Consider the following 23614-nt stretch of genomic DNA (forward strand, 5'->3'; position numbering starts at 1 on the left):
ACACAAAGTTACTATAATCATTTACTATTGTGTATTGTATGCCTACTCCGTTCCACTGATCCATTTTTCTGTTTCTTAGCTAGTACTAGGTAGTTTTGATAATTACTGCCTTATGATATAGTATAAAATTTGGTACAGCTAAACTTCTTCCTTTACATTTTTTCCCCATTAATTTCCTTGATATTCTTTAACTTTTGTTCTTCCAAATGAATTTTGTTTTTATTTTTTTCTAGCTCAGTAAAATAATTTTTGGTGATTTAATTGGGCTGGCATTGAATAGATAGAATTTTAGATAGAATTGGATAGTTTAGATAGAATTGTCATTTTTATTATATTGCTTCTGCTTACCCATGAACAGTTACTGTTTCCAATTATTTAATCTGACTTTACATGTATAAAAAGTGTTTTATAATTATGTTTATGTAGTTCCTGGGTCTGTCTTGGGCTATACTCCCAGGTATTTTATGCTATCTATGGTTATTTTAAATGGGGTCTCTCTTACCATCTCTTCTTGAAGGGTTTTGTTTGTGATATATAGAAATGCTGATGATTTATGGGGGTTTATTTTATATCCTGCTACTTTGCTAAAATTATTGTTTCAACTAATTTTTAGTTGAACCTCTAGGATTTTCCAAGTATGGCATCATGTTGTCCACAGAAAGAGGTAATTTTATTACCTCATTGCCTATTTTTATTCCTTCAATTAATTTTTCTCTTCTTATTGCTATTGCTAGCATTTCTTACACAATATTGAATAATATTTGTGATAATAGGCATCCTTGTTTTACTCCTAATCTTGTTGGAAAAGTTTCTAGCTTATCCCATTAAAAATGATGCTTGATCGTGGTATTAGGAAGCTGCTTATTATTTTGAGGAAAAAAAATATCCGTTTATACCTGTGCTTTCAAGTGTTTTTAATAGTAATGAGTGTTGTATTTTGACAAAAGCTTTTTCTGCATCTATCTATATAATCACATGATTTTTGTTACTTTTATTATTGACATAATCAATTATATGGTTTTCCTTATGTTAAACCATCTTTGAATTTCTTGTATAAATCTCACTTGATCACAGTGTGTAATCTTTGTGAGATATTGTTGTAGTCTCCTATCTGATATTTGTGTACTAATCACTTTAAAAATCTTATCTCTTTTTTTCTCACAACTACTGTGGGAGGTAGGTACTATTATTATCCTCATTTTGCAGTTGAGGAAACTGAGACAAATAGATTAAATGAGTTGTCCAGGGTCACACAGTAAGTCTTCGAGGCTAGATTCGAACATGATAAAAATAAAATGGACCATATTAACATGAAATTGACTATCTTAACAGAAGAGAAACAACTGATTACCAATGGCAGAAATCATATCTAAGTCACTTTTTCTGTGTGTAGTCAATAGCACACCTAATGAATGGATAAAGATGAGAAGATGACAGTCTATACAGTTACCAAATCTCTAGTCTGGCCTATTCTGACTAGTTACTGACTAATGAAAAATTGGGAAATGGACAAAGGGAAAGACATTGATTCTATTTTTTTCATCTTTTCTTATGTCACTTTAATCTATGAGAAACAATTGCTACATTGAGGAAGTAAAGATGGCCAAGAAAATACCAGTGAATACTTGATGTAGAGATTTCTATTCTGTGCTGCCCGAATGATCAAAACTTTCCCACTGTCTTTGAAGCAACTTTAACCTTTTTGTGTTTTTCTTCATTGGAAACAGTATGCCTTATCCTAATTGTATATCACTTCTGTCTTCCTTTGAATAGTTGAGTCCTTGAATCGCTTTCTAGTTCTCTCAAATCAAAATGTATTTAACTTCTGTCCTTGTGGGAGAATATCTCCTTATGTAGCTATTAATCAGTGAAATATTTATTGATCACTAATTATGTGCAAAGAAAGCATTCTATAAGGTACTGTGGGCAGTATTTGAACTGCATTACAGCATGGTACTGTGGAAAGATTTTTGTTTAGAAGAGGCAGAAGAACTGGGTGTGAATGCTGCTTTAGGCACTACCTGTGTGACTCTGGGCAAGTTGCTTCACCTCCTAGACCTCAGTTTCCTTACTTGTTGAATGAGGAGATGGGACTAGAATACTTCCAAGGCTCCTTTCAATGCCAGATCATCTCATGATTCTTGCCAAGATTGGAGACAAGGTAGTCAAGAATAATAGTGGTATATAATATAAACTCAATTGTATTGTGTTCCAAGGAGAACAGCAAGGAGATGAAAATAGAGTATATCTGTAGATATTCCTATAATGATCTCATCATCTATGACATTGGAAGAGCCATATTTAGATTTTTGATTTAGTGTCCAATGTACCTTATTAGGAAGTACAAATGACATTTAAGAAAATGAATTTGGGAAAAGCAGCTATACCAGCTCAAATATTTCTGAAAAAAATTTCTGTAAGCAATACAATTTTGAAAATATTAAGGAATCAATTTTCAGGATATCTGAAAGAATGCGAAAGAATTCCAAATAACTGAAAAAAATTGTAAACAATATCACTACACAAAAAATATATTTGATATATCATTAGAACTGTCCCATATACTTTCTTATCTTACTAAAATCCTTATGAGAATGACCAAAAATATTGAGGATATCCTTGATGAAAATACTAATGAGCAGATATAACTTTTGCAAATGGCTTTTCATAGTTGATTTTATTTTCAGTCACACAACTGACACAGAGGCATGATGAATTCAAGGTCCTGCTAAATTTTTTGCTTTGTTGTTAAAAAAAAGTCTTGAATGAGTCTTTCTTAGAAGAAGGTATTTTCAGCATACGTTAAGATCATACCAGATTCCTTGTAATCACAGAGATAAAATTGTTCAATGACCTTCTACCAATATGAAGTTATGTTGATAAATGTAGAGATATATACTCTCCAGGGCTATTTGCCTCTTTTATGGAGGATGCCTTTTACGCAGTACAAATGATAAATGAATTTCATATAGATGGTGAAGTCCTCTAGATCAGAGACATCAAGCTCATAGTCCAAGGGCTTGCAAAACAGCCTGTAGAACTAGATTAAAATGTGATTGTGTTTACATCATGACTGATGTGAAAATATGTTTAATATGAATATGTAAGTAGAGTCTATATCAGATTGCATGCCATCTTGGGGAGGGACTAGAGGGGTGGAGGAGAAAATTCAAAACTCAAAATCTTATTGAAGTGAATGTTGAAAACTAAAATTAATTATTTAGAATGTAATTGTGAAAGGTTTAACAAAATAAAAATACAACATATATGATAATTAATTTATGCTTTTCTAAGTCAATATGTGGCCCATAGGGATCCATTTCTTTTGGAGTTTGACAGCACATAGGTATCACTAAAGCATATATGAGGATCCTTGTGAGCCAAATATTAACTTAGAAAACCATCCATGTATAATTCTCTTTTTATTAATACATCAGCACATTAAAATCAGATAGGAACTAATTTTAATCTATTTTGGGCAGCACTCAGGAGTGTTGAGGCCAAATGCTGCAACATGTTTGATACCACTAGTGCAGATATTCCTGGTCTGGAAGACCTAAATCGAAATTCTGTCTCTGACACTTGTTGCACATCCCAGAGCAAATCACTTTACCATTTGGAGATTTAGTTTCATTATCTATAAAACAGGTATAGTAATAATTGTATTACTTATTTCAAAGGGTTGTTATGAGGAAAGTACTTTATAAGTAATAAAATGCTACAAAATGAACACTTTATATTTAAAAATTATTAAAATATTTGAGTTGAACTTGAAATAATTATTTCACTTAAAGATGGATATTTCTTTCAATGATATTAAATGTATTAACATAAGAATATTAAAAGAAAATATGCTGTAACCTAGTTCTAACTAAATAATATTTTTATATTTAAGGGATTCCAAGCAAGTGACATGCACGCATGGAAGCAGCACTGGAATCATCAGCTCTACAAAGCCCTGGAGCATCAGTACCAAATGGGCTTAGAGGCACTTAATGAAAATCTGCCAGAAATAAACATAGATTTAACTTATAAGTAAGAAATTTTTCAGCACTGTTTAAAATGTAGTGTTTAATTTTTTTTTAGTTGGGAATTTTTAATTTGTTCATTTTCTAGTTTTTTTTAGTTGCGTGCCCTAATCGTTCATCTGCTCTTTCTCTTTTTAAGCCTTTAGAGATATACATTTTCTCCTAAGTATTTCTTTGGCTGCATCCCACAATTTTGGTATGTTGTCTAATTGTTGTCATTAACCTTATTAAAATTGTTGATTGTTTCCTTATTTGTTCTTTGACCCACTCATTCTTTAGGGTTATGTTATTTAGTTTCTGGTTAATTGTTAATCTATGCTTACAAGGCCTTTTATTAAATGTAATTTTTATTGCATTAGGGTTTAAAAGTAGTGCATTTAATATCTGCTTTTCTACATTTACCTGTGAGGTTTTTATGTTATAATAAATGGTCAGTTTTTATGACTGCTATGTAGAGTTGAGAAAAAGATCCACTCCTGTCTGTTCCCATTCATTTTTCTCCAGGAGTTATCCTATTTAACTCTTCTAAATTTCTGTTCATTTCTGTAACTTCTTTCTTATTTATTTTATGGAAGATTTATTTAGTTCTGAGAAGGGATAGTTGAGCTCTTCTCCTAGTGTAGTTTTACTGTCTCTTTCTTCCTGTAATCATTTAACTTTTCCTTTAAGAATTTGGATACTCTACTATTTAGTGCATTTATATTTAGTATCAGTATTACTTTGTGGTGTATAATACCTGCATATCTCCTTTAATTAGGTCTCTTTTTGCTTTTGCTTTTGTCTGAGATCATGGTTGCTGATCCTGCCTTTTTTACTTCAGCTGAAGCAATATAGATTCTGCTCCAACCCATTATTTTAATTCTCTGTGTGTCTTTTTGTTTCAAGTATGTTTCTTGTAAATAACATGTTGTTGGATTCTGGTTTCTAAACCATTTTGCTATCCACTTTTGTCTTATGGTCACGTTCATCCCATTCACATTCACAGTTATGATTGTTGTGTATTTTTTCCTTTATCATGTTTTTTTCCTGTTTATCTTTCTCTCTTTTTTTTCACCCTGTACTTCCTCAAGAGTCTGTTTTGCTACTGACCACTGCCTCCCTTATCTTCCCTCTTTATTATCACCATCCCTCCTTTCTCTTAACCCCTTCTGTTTTACTTCTCTTTTGGGTAAAATAGGTTTCTGTACTCAACTAAGTGTGCATATATATTCTTCCCTCTTTGAGCCAGTTAAATGAGAGTAAGGTTCAAGAATCCCTCCCATTTTTCCCCCCACTGTACAAACTCTTCCTTGTGAGCCTTTTCAACGTGAGATAATTTTTATTATTCTTCCTATTTCTTCCCCCTTCTCCCAGTGCATCCCTCTTTCTTTCTCCATTTTTTTTTGAGATCATCCCAACGTAATTAACTCACATCTGTGCCTTCTGCCTATGTAGAATCCTTCTAACTATCCTAATAATGATAACTTAGGAGTTAGTATCATCTTCCCATATAGAAATGTAAATGATTTCTCTTTCAGATTAACTTTTTCATGCTTCTCTTGAGTCTTATGTTTGAATATCAGATTTTTTTTATTCAGGTCTGGTTTTTTCATCAAGAATGCTTGAAAGTCTTCAATGTCATTAAAAATCTGTTTTCCCCTGAAGGATTACACTCAGTTTTGCTGGGTAGGTTATTCTTGATTGCATTCTTACCTCCTTTGCCTTCCAGAATATATTTCAAGTCTTCCACTCCTTTAATGTAACTATTACATCTTGTGTGATCCTGACTGTGGCTTCATGTGTTTGAATAGTTTCTTTCTGGCTGCTTGAAATATTATCTCCTTGACCTGGGAGCTCTGGAATTTGGCTATAATATTTCTGGGAGATTTCATATAGGGATCTCTTGCAGGAGGTGATTGGTGGATTCTTTCAATTTCCGTCTTATTCTTGGATTCTAGGATATTGGGACAGTTTTCCTTTATAGTTTCTTGAAATGTGATATCTAGGATTTTTTTGATGATGACTTTTGCATAGTTCAATAGTTCTTAAATTATCTGTCGAACTATTTTTCTGACAGTTGCTTTTCTGATGACATATTTTACTTTTTCTTCTATTTTTTCGTTCTTTTGACTTTATTTTATTGTTTCTTGATGTCTCATGGAGTCATTAGTTTCTGCTTGCTTAATTCTGATTTTTGAGGAGTTATTTTCTTCAGTGAGGTTTTGTGCCTCTTTTTATATTTGGCCAATTTTGCTTTTTAAGGTGTTATTTTGTATTTTTGTATTTTTTTATTTTCTTACCAGACTATAAATTCTCCATTCATAATTTTCTTGCTTTGTTTTCATATCTTTTCCCTGTTTTTCCTCTATCACTCTTATTTTTTTTTATAATTTTTTTTTTTGCTCTTAATTTAGTTCTTCCAGGAATCTTGTTAAGCTTCTGTCAAATCTGCATCTTTCTTTGAGACTTGGCTTATATCCCATTTTTACCTCATGATCTTCTTCCGTATTTGTGTTTTGATTTTCCCTGTCACCATAGGAACTTGTTATGGTTGTGTTCTTTTTTGTTTGTTTGCTCATTTTCTAGCCTGTTTCTTGACTTTGAACTTTATGTTGGAGTTGAGCTCTGCTCCCCTGGAATGGGGATGAAGGGGTACTGTCCTAAACTTGAGGCTTTTTTTGCACTGCTGTTTTCATAGCTAGTTCTGGGAGTTTGTAAGTTTTTGGTGCTTTAAGTGTTGTGTGATCCTAGGAGAAGCATAGTCACTGCTTTCTTGGTCTGTGCTCTGGTTGTTACCCTTGCTTGCAACCCCTAGTGGTTATTCTGTTCCTCAGGCCTCCTGCTCCCTTGTGACCATAAGCACTCCTCTCCATTGTGGAACTGGGTGTGGGCAGTAGAATTGACAAATAGTGCCCATTCCTCCAACCAGTGCCAGCATGGGGATTGGCTGTAACCATTTTCTAAATAATTATCCAATTCCTTTACTATCTCTGACCTGAGAGCCCCAATACGTGGGGCTTGGTCAGTCTGTGCCCTAGTGTCACAGACCTTTCCTTCTGACCTCCTGAGTTTTCTTGTGTTGGAAAAATATCTCACTGCAATCTTTTGTTGGCTCTGCCACTCCAGAATTACATTCAAGGCATTATTTTAAAGTAGCTTAGAGGGGAATGTTGGAAGAAATCGTATGTAATGCTCCCTCTTTTCTGCCATCTTAGCTCCTCTCCTCTTAATTTCTTTACAATTTTTATTCAAAAATGATTTGTTCAACTTTTAGACAAGGAAGATTACAGTTCAAACCTCCCTTTGAAGAAATTCGGGCTAAGTATTACAGAGAAATGAAGAGATTCATCAGTATCCCAAAACAGTTCAGAGGAGTGGGTGATGCAGGAGATGAAGGTATCTTTACTATTATGATTGAAAGAAATGCGAGTGGATTTCTGACTATTTTCAGCAAAGCAGAAGATCTGTTCAGAAGACTGGCAGCTGTTTCAGACCAACTTAAGGTAATGATTATGCAGTATTTTTGCCATCTTTTTGACATATTTCATTTCAATAATTGTATAGTAATAAGTGTATAGTAGTTTTTATTGGTAGTGGTAAATATGCAAATTTATATTTCACTTTGTGCATAATTGGTATATAATTACAAAATCCATGTAGTGTAGTGGGTAGATTGCTAGATTAGTAATATAGAAAATATAGGTTTGACTACTGCTCCTAATATCTATTTGTTATGTGTGCATGAGCAAATCTCTTCCCTTCTCTGAATATCAGTTTCCTCATCTCTAAAATGGGCAGAGCTGTATCATCTGCAATGTTGTTATGAAGCTCAGATGAGAGAATGTATAAAAATGCTTTATACACTTAAAAAGTTTTACATAATTGCCAGATTTTAGAATTATTTGAAGAATGTAGCAAACCAAAAACCATACTTAGGGATTCTTATATTTATAGTTTTTACTGCAAGTTAAAGAAAAGACAAAATATCAATAGGGAAGATATTCCTAAATATTTTTATAGTATTTTGATTCTATTTCAAATACATAGACCTTCAGATTCTGTAATCTGCTTAGCATTTAACTTAAATCTTCCAGAGTTTTAAGCATACAGTGAAGTGGAGGTAATGTAATACCTCTATTTGAGTGTGGTGCTCCTGTGACAGAATTTTTCAGTTAATATAGTTCTATATTATCATATACAATAATATATATAATCCATAGGTCATATATAATATATCTGTATCTTTCTCTGTATCTTTATCTACCTCCACATGACTTACTTTTTTATTTTATTTGAGATTCTTAAGTAGCTTTCTGACCTATTAGAAATCTGTATGAATAGACAAGTTCTTTCTTGTTTCACTTGTCTTCAGCCTAACTCTATGGCTATGGCTTCCATTGCTCCCTGATCAGTTTATGGGAAAGATTATGTTTACTAAGTTGACCATTTTTGTTTGAATTATTTTTTCAGCATTATGACACCTGACCATTAAGCAAACATATGACAACTAAATTGGTTTGAATATTCATGTCATTGATTTTTCAGGGCATTATCATTATTTTAGGAAAAAAAAAACAAACCCTGATAATTTAAGAAATATCTTATTTAAATAGCACTATACTAAGATTCAGCATAAATTTTCAGAACTTGCTAAAACTTTGAAAATTTTTATACATTTTGAAAATTTACCCCATATGCCTACTCCTACTTGGTCTACTTCACTCATAAAGGTCAGTTTAAAATGACAATGATATCTAAATCTTAAAAGTGATTTACCTGCCATGCTATCACAGGTCTTGGAAACAAAAAGATTAGAATTAGTTGATTTTTGACATTGAATATTTATAGTTTTCAATTCTGTCTGTTCTTTTATTTTTCTATGCTATGTCAAGTATAAAACTTCTACTCAAACCTGTTGCAAAAGATCATTGGTTATGAGCTGCAGCACAATAATCAAAGTCCTATATTTAGAAGAGGCAGGAAAATCACTGCTATTTTCTAATTTTAACATGCTTAAGTTATTTAAAAAATTCAAGTGACATAATTTTCCAATGAACTAAGTTTAATTGTTTATTGCAAACTTTCCAAAAGATTTTGAGTTTATGCCATGGAAAAAGGGTCAGGATTTTGTTGTTTCATTTTTGTATCCCCATGCCCTCCCCATCTTATAGCACCATTTAACACAGGTCTTTCTTCATATGAGAAGGTTGGTTAATGTTGGTTGAATTGAAAAACAATACTGAGTTCCTAATATACATGTTTCACAATATAAATAAATTAACAAATATTAATGAAGATCCAGGTATGTCCAGGGTTACTTATTCTGCTAGACAAGATGACATAGGCATCCTAGGACATTAGGGGAAGTTGAGTTTAAAATTTGCTACATCTTCCACATGAATTTATTTTTGTTCTTATTTTAAGGGAAAAGAAGATTCTTTACAATTTGAGGAAGAAAAAAATAATAAAATATGTAGGTTTAAATCAGCTATTCTACGTTGAATGTTATTATATTGGAGCTCAGTTACTTTGTTGTAGAGAATTATTAGATTATCATCCCGAGCCTTTATGAACCTTTTGCTTTTTCGTTTTATAAACTAATAGGGATAGGCTAATCTTCTCTCTTTGTTGTGATGTTTTAATTAATATTTTCCAGAAGTGACTCAGAGTTTTGATAATGGAATTTCATCTTAGGACTTATTTTTGTTCTATTTTTTGTGTAATAAGAAATATATAGAAATCTTGTGGATAGTGCCAATAGTCATTTTATTGAGTAGTTATTAGAATTCAGAGGCAGAGTGGTATAGTAGAAAGACAATTAGACTTGGTGTCAGGACAGGTCTGAGTTCAAATCCTGGCTCCAACATTTATATCACTTTGTGCTTATGGGCAAAGCATTTATTAAGAGCTTACTGTGTAACAGAAACTGTGATAAGCACTGGGGATACAATTAACAAGCAAAAAAGAAAAGTGGTCCTTCTCTCAATGAGCTTATATTCTAATGGGGAAAGACTACAAGTAAAAGGGAACTAAAAAGTTGAGGCTAGTTTAAGTACCTTTGAGGGGAGCATGATAATGATGTCCAGAGAGTCATAAGCAGAGCTAGGGGGAAGAATTGCGGCTGGCTTGCTTGAGCTGTTCCAGTGGGAGACGGGGGCCTCAGGATTGGAGGGATGATCCAGGGTGAGAAGACCACAAGGGATGAGGGAATTTTCCAGGTGAAAAGGCAGTTTTTAATGTGAAATTTTTTTCCTTAAGACTGGATCAGCAGAAATTAAATAGAAATTCTAAGAATCATGGTTCAAACAAAGGACTAATTAACAGTATTTTCAGTTAGTTAATATCATCTATAGTTGACAAACCTTGAATTTTAAGAGATTAACAGTACTTTTCTAAGGTCATGTGTAGTTTTAGGAAGTGTTTACTAGTCAGTAACAGGATTATGATTAGAATTTATATCATGTTTATAAATTGTCACTCAGTGCATCATTTCACAAATGCCATTTTTCCAGTGATCATATAGGTATATTCTAGACTTTTAAATATGAACTAACAGTATTTCTTATTCCAAAATCATAATTCTCTTTACATCTTTGAAAAGGAATGGGTTATCATTGGACAACTAGATATGGAGGCTCTTTTGGAAAAGCATCTCTTCACTGTTCAAGATTGGGAGAAAAATTTTAAAGCCCTCAAAGTGAAAGGGAAAGAAGTGGAACGACTTCCAAGGTACAGGAATTTGTCTAACAGATTAATTTTATATCCTTTTAAAAATAAAATTTTATTTTTATCTTTCATTTTTACATTGCCTAAATTTTTCCTTGTATTTCTCTCCCTCTGTCCTCCCAGAGAGCTGTCTCTCATAAATGTCAAAATATTTTGGAGATACCCTGTTTCCCAGAGCTAAGACCCAGTAAGCAGGCTATACCCTGAGCTTGGCATAACAATAATCCTTTGCGCCCTAGATGATATCACCCTTTGGCAAAGTGTATTGCTTGGCCCAGCACCAGCTATTCACTGAGGGATTTAGTTCTCCCTATTTCCTCAGGACCATCCATCACATATTCACAATCCCTGTTCCTTGTCACTGACAGGCACTGCACTCCTGTTCCCGTCATAGAACTCTGCTTCTGTGCCCTGTAGGGTGGGCATGACCCCTAAGACCTGAGACAATATTGTTACCACAGGGTCTCAGAAAAAGTAACTCAAAACCTAAAAATGATTGTGATATGGTCCAGCCCAGGATGTATATAACACCTGCCTTTAGTCCAGCATGTTAAGCCCTCCTTAGGAGAGGGGGTTTCTGTATGTATATGTCATTTTCCTTACTCCGAAATTAATTAAACTTCTGTTTTGTGCACTTACTGTCCTGTCTCTAGCCTTCTCTGTTCGTTTGGCTCCTGCCACCTACAGGTTAGAGGCCCGTTCCAGTCTGGTTAACATAACAAATAATATTTTTAAGGGAAAAAAAAACTTAAGACATTAAAAAAAAATCAGCAAAACCAATCAATACATCAAAAAAAAGGCTGAAAATGTGTCTTCTTCCATAGTTCTGGACCACCAACCAATGCAGAGGAGTATGGGAAGGTGTCTTTTCATATCTCTTCTTTGGGGCTGTACTGCTTCTTTGTAATTCAGTAACATTCACTTTCATTTATTTTGTACTTACTGTTCTTTCTGTTGATATTGTTGTGGTAGTGTATATTGTTTTCTGAGCTCTACTTTCTTCACTCTGCTTCATCAATTCATGTAAGTCTTTCCATGCTTCTCATCATTCAGCATATTCATCACTTCTTATGGCATAGTAATATTACGTTGCATTCTTGTGCCACAACTTGTTTAGCCATTCTCCAATCAATGGACATCCACTTTGTTACTGTAAAATCTTTACCTTGGGAATAGTGTGCTCAGATCCTACTAATAAGAAGTGATAGAAGTGAATGCTTCACTCCTATCTTGCTTCCTTGCTGAGGAATTTTTGGCCTCATCTTAAGTGGGGTGGCAGGAAGAGAGAAATTTCATGTTCCCCTGCTGCTGGTTGCTTCAGCCTAAGGCACTCAAGCTCTCATGGGGGGTTGTTGGGGGTCTAAGAAGGGGACAAGACAAAAGATGACTTAAAGCAGGTACTCCTCTTTTCCTTGATACCTCTTAGGGCTCTACTATGACAGAGACTCTTTAGTACTTTCCACCTGCCAAAAACAGTATAATTACTATGTCAGAAATGAAGAATTAAATCTTTCATGTTCAGAATCTTTTAAGGGACAGTCAACCTGATTGCAGTGCACTTTATACCATGTGATTGATATTTATAGCAAAGAAAAATTGACAGTGTTGTTTTTAAAAAAATTGTAAGAAAGCACTTTCTATGTTTCTCTGAATTTTACATTCATAATTTTTACTGAACAATAGTATTCTATTATGTTTATATACTATGGCTTTTTTAGCCATTCCTCAGTTGAAGTCATTTTCTAGTTCCTTACTACCAAAAAAGTTCTATTCTCAATATTCTGATATTTATTGCATCTTTAAATCTTTAACGTCCCTGTGCCTACTAGTTGTATTACTGAATCAACAGGTGTGACTGTTACAGTCACTTGCCTATTTCTTGCATAATTGGACCAATTCACAGCTCCATTCATAGTGTGTTTATATGTCTGCTTTCGATCATCTCCTCCAGTATTGAACATTTCCTTTTTTTAAACACCTTTGCCAATTTGCTGAGTCTGAAGTGAATTCTTAGGTGTTTTAATTTGTATTTTCTAATTATTAATTATTTGAAGCGTGTTTTAATATAATTGCCGACAGTTTACAATTCTTTAGAAAGCCATTTGCACATATTCTTTGACTATTTATTTTACAGTAAAGAAATTGAAGTCCAAATGATAGAGTGACTTGCTTAAGATCACACAGCTGTCTACAGATAGAAAAAGAATTTAAAAATGAGATCCTCTAATTCCAAGTTCTGTGGTCTTTCCACTTCACCAACCCTTGAAAGGTGTATATTAGTCACTCATCTATATTAATTGAGCATCTTTCATTTACAAATTTGAGTATCAGCACTATGATTATAACCACTGTGTTTTGATAATATAACTGTATAGTATATATCTTTTATCAGTTAGGCACACCTGTCTACTGCATGCATTTTCTTTGGGCTTCAGGAATCCCATATGTGGAGTTCCTGCAAGTTGCTACTAGATGGCTCAGTTTCATCTTTATGCTACTCAAGAATTGCTTCCAAATGTTAGGATCATAGATTTAGAGCTGCAAGGAACCTTAGAAGTCTTCTGCCACAACCCCCTCATTTAAACAAATAAGGAAACAGGCCTAGAAAGGTTAACTAACTTAACCCTGTCACTTCTCTCTCACCTGGAGAAGTGGCTACCAAGGCAACTCCCTTCACTTACACAGTTGATCCCATTCCATCCTGTCTTCTCCTGCAGGTCACGTCCTTAACATTTCCACTTTCTAGTTTTCAATCTTTTATCTACTGGTTTCTTCCCTATTGCTTACAAACACTTTCATGTCACCTTCATCCTTAAAAAAAACCAAAAAACAGAAAACCTCTTGCTTGATCTGACAATCTCCGCTAGCTCTTGTTTGATATCTCTCCTTGACTAAGCCATCTCCACTAGGTACCTCTGTTTACTTTCTTCTCATTCACTTCAAAACCTTCTGCCTCTGACCTCATCGTTCATCTGAAACTACCATCTCCATAGTTTCCATTGGCCTTTTAATTACCAAATTTAAAGGTCTTTTTTCAGTCTTTTTTCTTCTTGATCTCTCTGCAGTCTTTGACCCTGTCAATTATCTTCTCCTTTTAGATAACCTTGCCTCTCAGAGATTTCGTGACATTGTTTTCTCTTGGATCACCTCCTGTGCCTTCCTCAGTGAGCTTTGCTATATCTTTATTCATGTCATGCCCACTAAATGTGGGTGCCCTCTTAACTCTTTTCCTGGGTTCTCTTTTGTTCTCTGTCTTGCTTAGTGAGATTATGAGTTCTTATGGGTTCATTTATCTTCTGTGTAGATGATTCCTAGATTTCTATATCCAGCCTTAGTCTCCTTCTTGACCTCCAGTTTCACATCATCCTTTTGGACATCTCAAACTGAATTGGTCCAAAACAGAACTCATTGTCTTTACTCCCAAACCTGCTTCTTTTCCCAGTGTTCTTATTATTCCTAAGGGCACCACCATTGTCTCAGTCACCCAGGTGTTTAACCTTCCCCCACTTAGCCAGTCTGTTAACAAATCCTGTTGTTTTCTACCTTTACCACATCTTTTGTTTATGTGCTCTTCACTCTACTCACACAGTCATTACTCTAGGGCAGGCCCTCACCAGCTTTCACCTGAACTATTGTAAGAACCTTTGGATTGTTTTCCCTGACCTGTCCTCCATTCTAGTCTATCCTCTACCCAGCTGCCAAAGTGTATTAGGTCTGACCATGTTACCTCCCTACTTGATAAACTCCAGCAAGTTTTTTATTACCTTTAGAATTAAGTAAAGTCCTTCATTTGACATTTTGAAGTCCTTGATAACCTGGCCCTTTCCAGTCTTTCTAATTTTCAAATACTTTTCTCTACACACTCATGATGTTGCTGCTTTGGCCTTCTCTTGGTTCCTCACTTCAACTCCTTTCTCTGTCTTTGTGTATGCCATCTTCTTGCCTGGAAAGCTGTCCTCAACTCCACATTTTACCCTCTCTGATTTTCCTCAAGACTCATTTCAATTACCACTTTCTGTAGGAGGCATTTCTTAGTCTTCTCTTCCTCCTCCTGTCCTTCCCACTCCCACCCTGCCATTGCTTTCCCTTCCATCTAATTTGAATACATATTGTATGTACATTATTATTTACATTTTGCCTCTTCCATTAGAATGTGAATCCCCTGGAAGAAAAGACTAGTTTGCTTTTCTTAGTATATTGCCAAAAATTAGCACTATGACTTGCTTAATACTGTTTACTGACTGACAGAGAGGTCATAAGTGCAGAGCTGGGATTTGAAGTTAAGTCCTCTGATTCTAAACCCGTGCTTTTTCACAGTGCACAGAATCGAGAGTGTGATATTGTTTTCTAAGAAAATAAACTTATTCCTAGAATAAATCTGTACAACTTAGATAATCAGTTCCTAAAACTGTTACCTGGAGTAAATATTTTAAATGAACACAAAATTCTGTTCTCAGAATAGGAAAAATTAACTTTCTAAATATGCTGTCCAAACTAATTCATTGATACTCCTTAAAGATTAGTGAGCAACTTCAATTATCATTTCTTTTTCTGATTAAGAGGTTTATATGAGTTTTTTTTCTTGGTATGTCTGTTTCGTTTCAGTTCTGCTGAACACCAGAATTTCCATCAAATCTGGCCCCTTTTGGAGTCACAGTCTTTCTTCAAAATTAAATAATTTGTAATTTAGATTATCTAAGTGGGCTGCCCTCACAGCACCTAGTTGTATCCTGAAAACTAAAGAAAGCAAGAAGGTAGCTTCCTTTCTTCTCTGTTCCTCATTAGCCATTTTGTTCTATCCTTTTCCAGTCCAAAGACCATTCTCTTAGAAGAGAAATCTAAAGCAAACTAAGAACTGAATAGCTCTGCCTTCTTCTGACCAGGGCAATGAAATGATCACCTCTCTCTTCCGAATAGTATGCTTCTATTGGTACAGCCCAAGATCACAATAGCATTTTTAGAAGCAGTGTTATACTATTGATACACATTAGCATGTCTACTAAACTGCAAATTTTTTATTTTTGCATAAACTACTATTTAGCCATGTCATATCTCTTCCAAACTTTAACTGTAAAGTTGATTTTTTTGAACCTAAGTGGAAGAGTTCAAATTTATCAATACTATTTTCATCTCATTAGTCTACCAATTCTTTTTATGAGGCTACTGAGAGTTTTTCCCCAGATTCTAATTCAGTGTGTTAATCATTTTTCTAGTTTCATGTTAACTACGAATTTGAGAAGTTTTAGGGATGTAATATTTATTGGTTTAGTTATATAGCAGAATGCTATAGAGATAACATCTAAATAATTGATGAAAAATATAATAAAATAAGACCTGGGGAGAAGACTTGTGGCATGCTGCAGTACGTCTTCATCAAGGCTGATATCAGTCCATTAATTCACACTCTTTGGGCGACATTCATTTATTTACTTCCATGTCTACCTAACACTATTCTTATTCAGCTCACATTTCTCTATGGGGTTGCTGTGAGAGGTTTTGTTAGATGCCTTCCTGCAATCCAAATATACTGTGCCTATCCCTGTCAAACAATAATAATCATGAATCGTATTTACATAGAACTTTTAAGGTCGACAAAGTGCTTTCTTCACAATAACACCAAAAAATAGATAATGCAATAATGATTATTCCCATTTTAGATAATGGAGCTAAAGTTCTGAGAAGTTGTGACTTCATTATCATACAGCTGTGATTAATGATTAATATGAAACTGTTGTGAAAGAATCATGTTATGCTAACAGAATGAATTTAGAGTAAAGAGGAAAGTTAAAGATGCAAAAAAGGCTATTTTTAAGCTCTTTTGGGGAAAAGAGAATTCAAGAAGAGTTAGAACCACTTGGAGTAAATGTGAGGTTAATTGAAAAGAGAAAGAAGACAGAGCTATTCAGTTCTTAGTTTGCTTGAGATTTCTCTTCTAAGAGAATGATCTTTGGACTGGAAAAGGATAGAACAAAATGGCTAATGAGGAGCTTAAGGTAAATAAGGAGATAGTGAAAGAGCACATAGTTGCCCTTGATGAATTCATGTCAGCTGGTCTTGTATCATAGGGTACTAAAAAAAAAATCAGGAGATGTGAATGCTGACTCATTGTCAGTGATTTTTGAAACATCATGGAGAAGAATAGTCATTTTAGGGGACTGGAAAAGGACAAATGTCCTGATTTTTAAAAAAGAAAAGAAGTAAGTTTGTAAATACGGACAGTGAGGTTAACTTCAGTTCTGAAGAAAAGAGTCAGGAACATATTAAAAGAAATGGTTATTTAAACATCTTAAAAAGTAAGCAGACTTTATGAATAAGACTAGGTTGTGCCAGGGTAACCTCTTTTCTTTTTCAATGGTGTTACTTTGTGTTGCTGTAGTCGCACAGTTGTATCTAACACTTTGTGACCTTATTGACCATACAGTCCATGGGGCTTTCTTGGAAAAGATACTAGAGTGGTTTGCCATTTCCTTCTCCAGTGGATTAACCCAAACAGAGGTTAACTGAATTGAAGGTCACAGACCCAGTAAGTGTCTGAGATTGGATTTGAACTCAGGTCTTCCTGACTCAAGGCCCAGTGCTCTATTCACTGAGCCACCTATCTTCCTCACAGTGTTACTAGATTGGTAGTGAAGTGGAATGCTTTAGATATAGTTAATAGAGGTTTTTAACCTCTCTTGCTTTTCTTGGGGAAAAGATATGGGCTAAACAATAATACATTTAAATCCATTTGGAATGGAAATAATACATTTAAATATATTTAAACACCTTTGGCTAGAAAAGTTGCAATTAGTGGTATGATGTCATCTTAGAAAGAGGTTTCTAGAGAAGTGGTTGGTGGTGTCTTTTGCAGAAATATGAGGATAAGTAAGTTATGGACAAAGATAATGAGTTCTCTTAGGTTGTTTTTGAGATAGAGATGGAACATCCAAGTGAACATGCCCAACAGGTAGCTAAGGTGTTGGACTAGAATTCAGGAGAGATTATGACATGACTTGGGAGTTATCTGCTTATAGATGATAACAGAATTTTGGGGAAGGATAGTATAGAAAGATAAGAGAGATGGATGCATGCTAAGACTGTGGGATATGGAAGATGATACAACAAAGGAGACTGAAATGGAGTAGTTAGACTGATGGAAGGAAAATCAGGAGAGAGGAGTCATGGAAGCCAATAGAGGAAAGTATATGAAACAAGAAGAGATTGTTGATTGTTATAAACTATGAAGAAGTCATTGGAGGTGAAGACTAAGAAAAAGCAATCAACTTTAACAGTTCAGAGCTTTGGTAATCTTGGAGAAATCAGTTTTAGTTGAGTGGTAGCTTTGGGAGCCAAATTGCAAAGGACTGAGAAATGAGTAAGAGATGAGATAAGAAAGATGGTAAGTGTGGACTTGTCTAGGAAATTTGACTGTGAAAGAGAGACGAGATATAGGACAGTGTCTAAAGAGGATCAAGAGGTCTCAAGGAAAAAAAAATTAAGGAGAAGGGAGATCTGAGTATGTTTGTTAATGGAGAAGGAATCTATTGATAAGGTAAGATTGAATATGAGAGAGAGACACACACACACAGACACAGAGAGACAGAGAGAGACAAAGACAGAGAGACACAGAGAGACACAGAGACAGAGACAGAATTTGCATAAGCACGCTCTTAGGACATCCAGAAGGGAATTCACTCAGGGGCATAAGTATAGAGGAGGTTGTTTTTGGCAAGGAGAAGGGATGCTTCTTCATCAAAGACTAGAATAAAGAAAGAGACATGACAGTGTAGAGTGGTTTTGAGATGTGGAAGAAAGGAGAAGTGAGAGTTTATGATAGTTTTGATTTTTTTCAATAAAGTAGTAAATCAAATCTTTTGAGATAGAGAGTGGTGAAGGGGGCTTGAGGAAACTGGAAAGATTTGGATTGGAAAACTCCTGAAAGAAGAGAAATCAACCTTGGAAGATATAAAAAAAATTCTGGGTAACCTTAAGGGCTCTGTTGAGATTAGATAACATCATTTGTAGTGGAAGCAGTTAACATAGTGTTGACTTTCTCCAGTTTCATTCAGCTACACAGGATTGGGGTTTGGCAAGGTGTGACCTTCAAGGAAAGCAGTTCAAAGAAAAATGATAGAGTATTCTTGAATTGGTTAAATATGAGGTCATTATATATATTTAATTTTTTAAATGAATATTTATTTCATATTTCAGGTATGTGTACATATAATCGAAAATAATTCTTCTCAGGGGGATCACTATTTACTGGAGGAAATAAGTTGATATCTTCTTTAGGAGGTGATACTTAAGCTGAGACAAAAAAAATAAAATCAATACTTAAAAGTTCATCTTATTTTTATTGATGCCCTTTTTTTGTCATATTTATTTTTGAATATATTCTTCCCTTCTCCCCTACAAACCATCTCTTGTAACAGTTATTAAAAAGAGAAGATTAAAAAAAGAGTTTAGCAAAACTAATGAAAGCAACTGTGTCTAACTGTATACGCAGCATTCCACATCTGTAGTCTTCTATCATTCCAGTGAAATACATTTTATCATCTCTTCTCTGGGGCCAAGGTTGGTTATTATAATAGGCAGCATTAGCTTTCATTTGTTTGGTTATTTCCATTTACAATTAGTGTAGTCATTATTTATATTATTTCCTGGTTCTGCTTACTTTACTCCCTCAAAAATTCAGTATTTTTTGTGTCAGGTCTTTCTTCCATGTGAATTCTCATGCTACTTAAAAGCTGTACAAAGCTTCTGATTTATTTTAAAAATTTATTGTTGGGCATTGTTGTACATGTTTATTTCCTTTGATCAGTCTTTATCTTAGACTTACCATTTTGAATTTTTCAGCACTGTTAAAGTAGATTGTTTGAATATTAATTGCAACCCTGTGAAGACTGTGATTGATGATCTTATTCAGAAGTTATTTGATGCTCTTGTTGTATCTTTGAGAAAGTCTATACAAGGTAAAACTTTTTTGTTTTTTTTAGTTTAGACATGTTTGATCTTTATGAAATCAGTATGCTGAGATATAATTAAAAAGCAAGGTTTAACTGGAAAAAGTTGTGTAATTTGTTTAAAAATTATTCAAGAATTTAAATTCATCAAATAATTTCTAAATCGGAAAGAGAAAATATCAACATATTGGTATACATAAGCTTATAAAAGTAAGGACTATTTTTTGTTGCAGTCTTCAGTAGAGTCATGCTCATATTCCACGGTTCAATTCCTAACTTTTACTGAAGAGGTTAGGTAAGATTGATGTAGCATAGAGGTATGATAGATTAGTCCTTGCCTTTTGATATGAAAATCTGTTTTGTTAAGTTTTACTGAAATTTTCAGCATACTTTTGAATTATTTAAAATTCTTTGTTATTGAAGTTATATCTTGATTTTTATTTAATTCAATTCAAAATTCAACAGGTACTTATATTTCCCTTTTAATAATTAAGTTATTAAACAACCAAAATGTATCATCTATAAAAATAATTTCTTAATTATGCCTCTCTTTGAAATATTGTTGCATGAGAGAATATATGAAAAATTTTAAAGTGATATAAAGTAATATATTTTTTAAAGTAATATATTTCATATAGATTTATTATTGTCAGAAAGTTAACATAAATTCAGACTTTTTGAGGTATTAGCATTTCTGCTATGTTTCTCTGTCATTCACTCAGCTCATTTACATGAAATTGATTCATTTGTCACTGATGCTATGGAAGTATTAACAATTATGCCTCAAACTGTGGATGAAATAGGTGATGCAAACTCACAATATAGTAAACTACAGGAAAGGAAGCCAGAGGTAAGCATCTTTCAAGGAGATTTCCTATTAAAAATAAGAAATTATTTATTAGAGATATTCAGATAAATTATTTTTATTTAACATTTTATGATTACAGAAGAAAATAACAAATGATACTATTTTAATGTCCTTTGTTAACCTTGGAATACTTTATAAAAATTACTTAATAACAATTAGTGACCGTTAGTACTATTACTGTCATTATGTATCTTATTGTTTCTTATATTCATACTATATTCCCGTTAGTAGATTACTTACTGGGTTACAAAGTTAATGACATTAAGGACATTTGGATCATTTCATTCTTAGTTCTATTCAGTCCTTTGTTAAACAGACTTTTGCAACTCAGATCACTGATACTAGAAAAACAACTATAGGCAGAGCCAGTATCAGCTGTGGATGTTAGCTACTTTTCCCTGGAAAGCGCAGCCTCCCCCTATTTTCAATACCAGAGGGAAGTATATGTTGCTTTTAATAGTCGTTTGTTCTTTGTGGAAACTGCTTAATAAGGTCAGGATAGTTTGCTATGGGCATCCCAGAACACTGGAAAAGAGGCTGTATTTTGGAGCTAGAGTCTTATGATTGAATCCAGGCTCTACCACTACTCTACCCTTTTACCTTGGACAAGTAACTTCTCCCTGACCCTCAGTTTCTTCAACTAGATGGCTTCCAAAATAGTATTACCACAGATGAAAAGAGATTGAATGATCTGTTTTCTGTTGTTGGTCTAACTATAGTCTTAGATTAAGTAAGGGCAGATAGATCTTATTATGGTCTGTTTGTGCCTCCAATCATCATTTGCACAGCATTCTTCTGTTTTCATCCCCATGTATATATTTTTTTCTTATGGTAAATATCTTAGCATGTGAATTTTGGGAAGGTAACTGACATAAAGTTCTTCAAAGAGGCCATTTTAAGCCCTAGTTCTGGTCAAGTTCTAGAATAGGGGCCATATTCATTTGTCAGCTAGTAGTTCTTGATAGTATTACTTATTAGCAGGAATTCAGAAGTAAATATATATATATATACACACACACACATACATACATACATACATATATATATATATATATATTTATTTATTTATTAATGGGAAAAGATATATATGCTAATGGGAACATGTCCTGTATGAGCTGAAGGGCACAAAAAGCAGATTCACAATTAGGCATATAGAATTACTTTCACTTCAAAGAACCATATATAATGTTTAACTTATTTTAACAAATAAAAATTAGAATTTACCTATACATGTACCTAACAGAATACATTACCATTTATATAAATCAGCAAGCATGTATTGAGTGCATGCTATGTACCTGGCATTGTGCTAGGAACATAGACATGAGTGAAACAGTTCTTGCCCTCAGGGAAGTAATATTCTAAAGAAAGAGACAACATGGACATATGTAAGTATAAACAGTAAATTCAGGTAACTTTTTGTGGGGAAGCAAGCAATAGCTACTGGTGGGATTAGGAAGGTCTCAAATAGAAAATGATTTTTGAGGAGCAGAAATAATGCCAATTTTATTATTGGAGGGTGCTTAAGAGTTTAATTTACCTTTAGATATAATTACTTTTGCTGCCACTCCTTTTAAAACAAAAATGAAGGAAGAATGAAAGTTTTAAAATTTTTAAAAGTTTTTTCTCCTTGAAATGGATACTTTAAATTAAATAAAATAATGTAGATACTTGGTTACTTTGAAACTAACCATAAAGTATTATTTAATAGATTAACTATTATGATTGTCATAACTGATTAATTTTACCATATATACTTTTTTCAACATTTAGATTTTGCCTTTATTTCAAAAAGCTGAAGATAAAAATCGACTTTTACGGACTGTGGCTGGTGGAGGCTTAGAAACAATTAGTAACCTGAGAGCTAAGTGGGATAAATTTGAATTAATGATGGAAAGTCATCAACTTATGATTAAAGATCAGGTAAGGAGTTTTATTAAAGTGAAATTTGAATTTTTCTCACTTAATGTAAAAATCTATATGATCTTAATTTTCTCTTAATTTTAATTCAAGTGTATCGGTACTTTGACCCTGACTGAGTAACTGACTGATCAGTGTGTGAAAGAAATTTTGAACTTACTTGCTGACATATCCATATCTCTTAAACCTTTAACATAATGTCCCCCCTAACTCCAGCAACTTTCTTAAATGTTCTGGACAGACTTCCTTAACCTTGTGCAGTTGATAAGAGATCCCTTGCCCTCTATTCTACTGCTTTCTGATTCAGTGTCTTAAGAATGATGTTCATATTATGCCCTGACCATATAGAAAGTACAAACTTTGTTAGCTCAAGTCTGCTTACATAAGGACACATACAACAACTTCAGCCATGATGAAAGTGGGATATAAAGTACATACATGGATAGTAATAGAGTTATATGGCCAGAGCCACATAGTGGTTGAGGTATTTGTATTGCAAGAAGACAGTAGTCTGGAAGGAACAAAGTAATAGACTGACTGGGGCCAATGGAGCAAATACTTTCATTCTTACCCACTACCTTCTTTACAAAATCTTGCGAATCCTTCTGTTCCCAACTGCAGTCATCTATTGGCTGCTTGCCCATCCTGTGACAACATTCCCAGAGGTTCTGCTGTCACGTACTAGCAGAAAATTGTAGGAATATGCATCATCTAATAGGTATTCCTTCCTGTTTGACTTCACAACAGTCATAAAAGTACTCTGCAGGGTAGGGATGAAGCTTTTAGTGCTATTGCAACTTAGGGCAACTTTTCAATTTGAAAATTTCAATGGGGAAAATTTAAATTTTGGAAATTATGACTAACCTCGGCTAAACAAAATATATCATGTAGCTTTCCTTTATTTCTTAACCATAGCAAAAATATAGCTGCTTAAGAAGTAAACACTTATATAATTCTACTTCTTACTAAATGTATTCTTTCAAATATTTATTGGCACATATATGTTTTAAGCACTAAACTAGGTGCTATTAATTTTTTTTTCCAATAGTAATGTTCATTTTAATCCTCTCCAAATCTGAGTATTACAGTCATGGATCATGTTTTCATTTTGAGTTAGTTTATTCAGTCAGTTATTGCAACAGAAATCAGGA

General features: G+C 33.8%; 1 protein-coding gene across 3 annotated transcripts in view; it reads left to right on the forward strand.

The window, feature by feature from the left end:
* Positions 1 to 23614, forward strand: part of DYNC2H1 (dynein cytoplasmic 2 heavy chain 1) — a 363910-nt gene that overhangs the window by 40156 nt on the left and 300140 nt on the right. For all 3 annotated transcript variants that reach the window (XM_027849539.1, XM_027849541.1, XM_027849540.1), the window contains exons 16-21: positions 3896 to 4035; positions 7282 to 7510; positions 10609 to 10736; positions 19569 to 19684; positions 20398 to 20525; positions 22317 to 22466. In XM_027849539.1, the coding sequence (XP_027705340.1) occupies positions 3896 to 4035; positions 7282 to 7510; positions 10609 to 10736; positions 19569 to 19684; positions 20398 to 20525; positions 22317 to 22466 (891 nt within the window). The remainder of the gene's footprint in view (positions 1 to 3895; positions 4036 to 7281; positions 7511 to 10608; positions 10737 to 19568; positions 19685 to 20397; positions 20526 to 22316; positions 22467 to 23614) is intronic.

Source organism: Vombatus ursinus, unplaced genomic scaffold, assembly GCF_900497805.2.
Source record: "Vombatus ursinus unplaced genomic scaffold, bare-nosed wombat genome assembly UNPS02007612.1, whole genome shotgun sequence".
In the NCBI taxonomy this organism is placed as follows: domain Eukaryota; kingdom Metazoa; phylum Chordata; class Mammalia; order Diprotodontia; family Vombatidae; genus Vombatus; species Vombatus ursinus.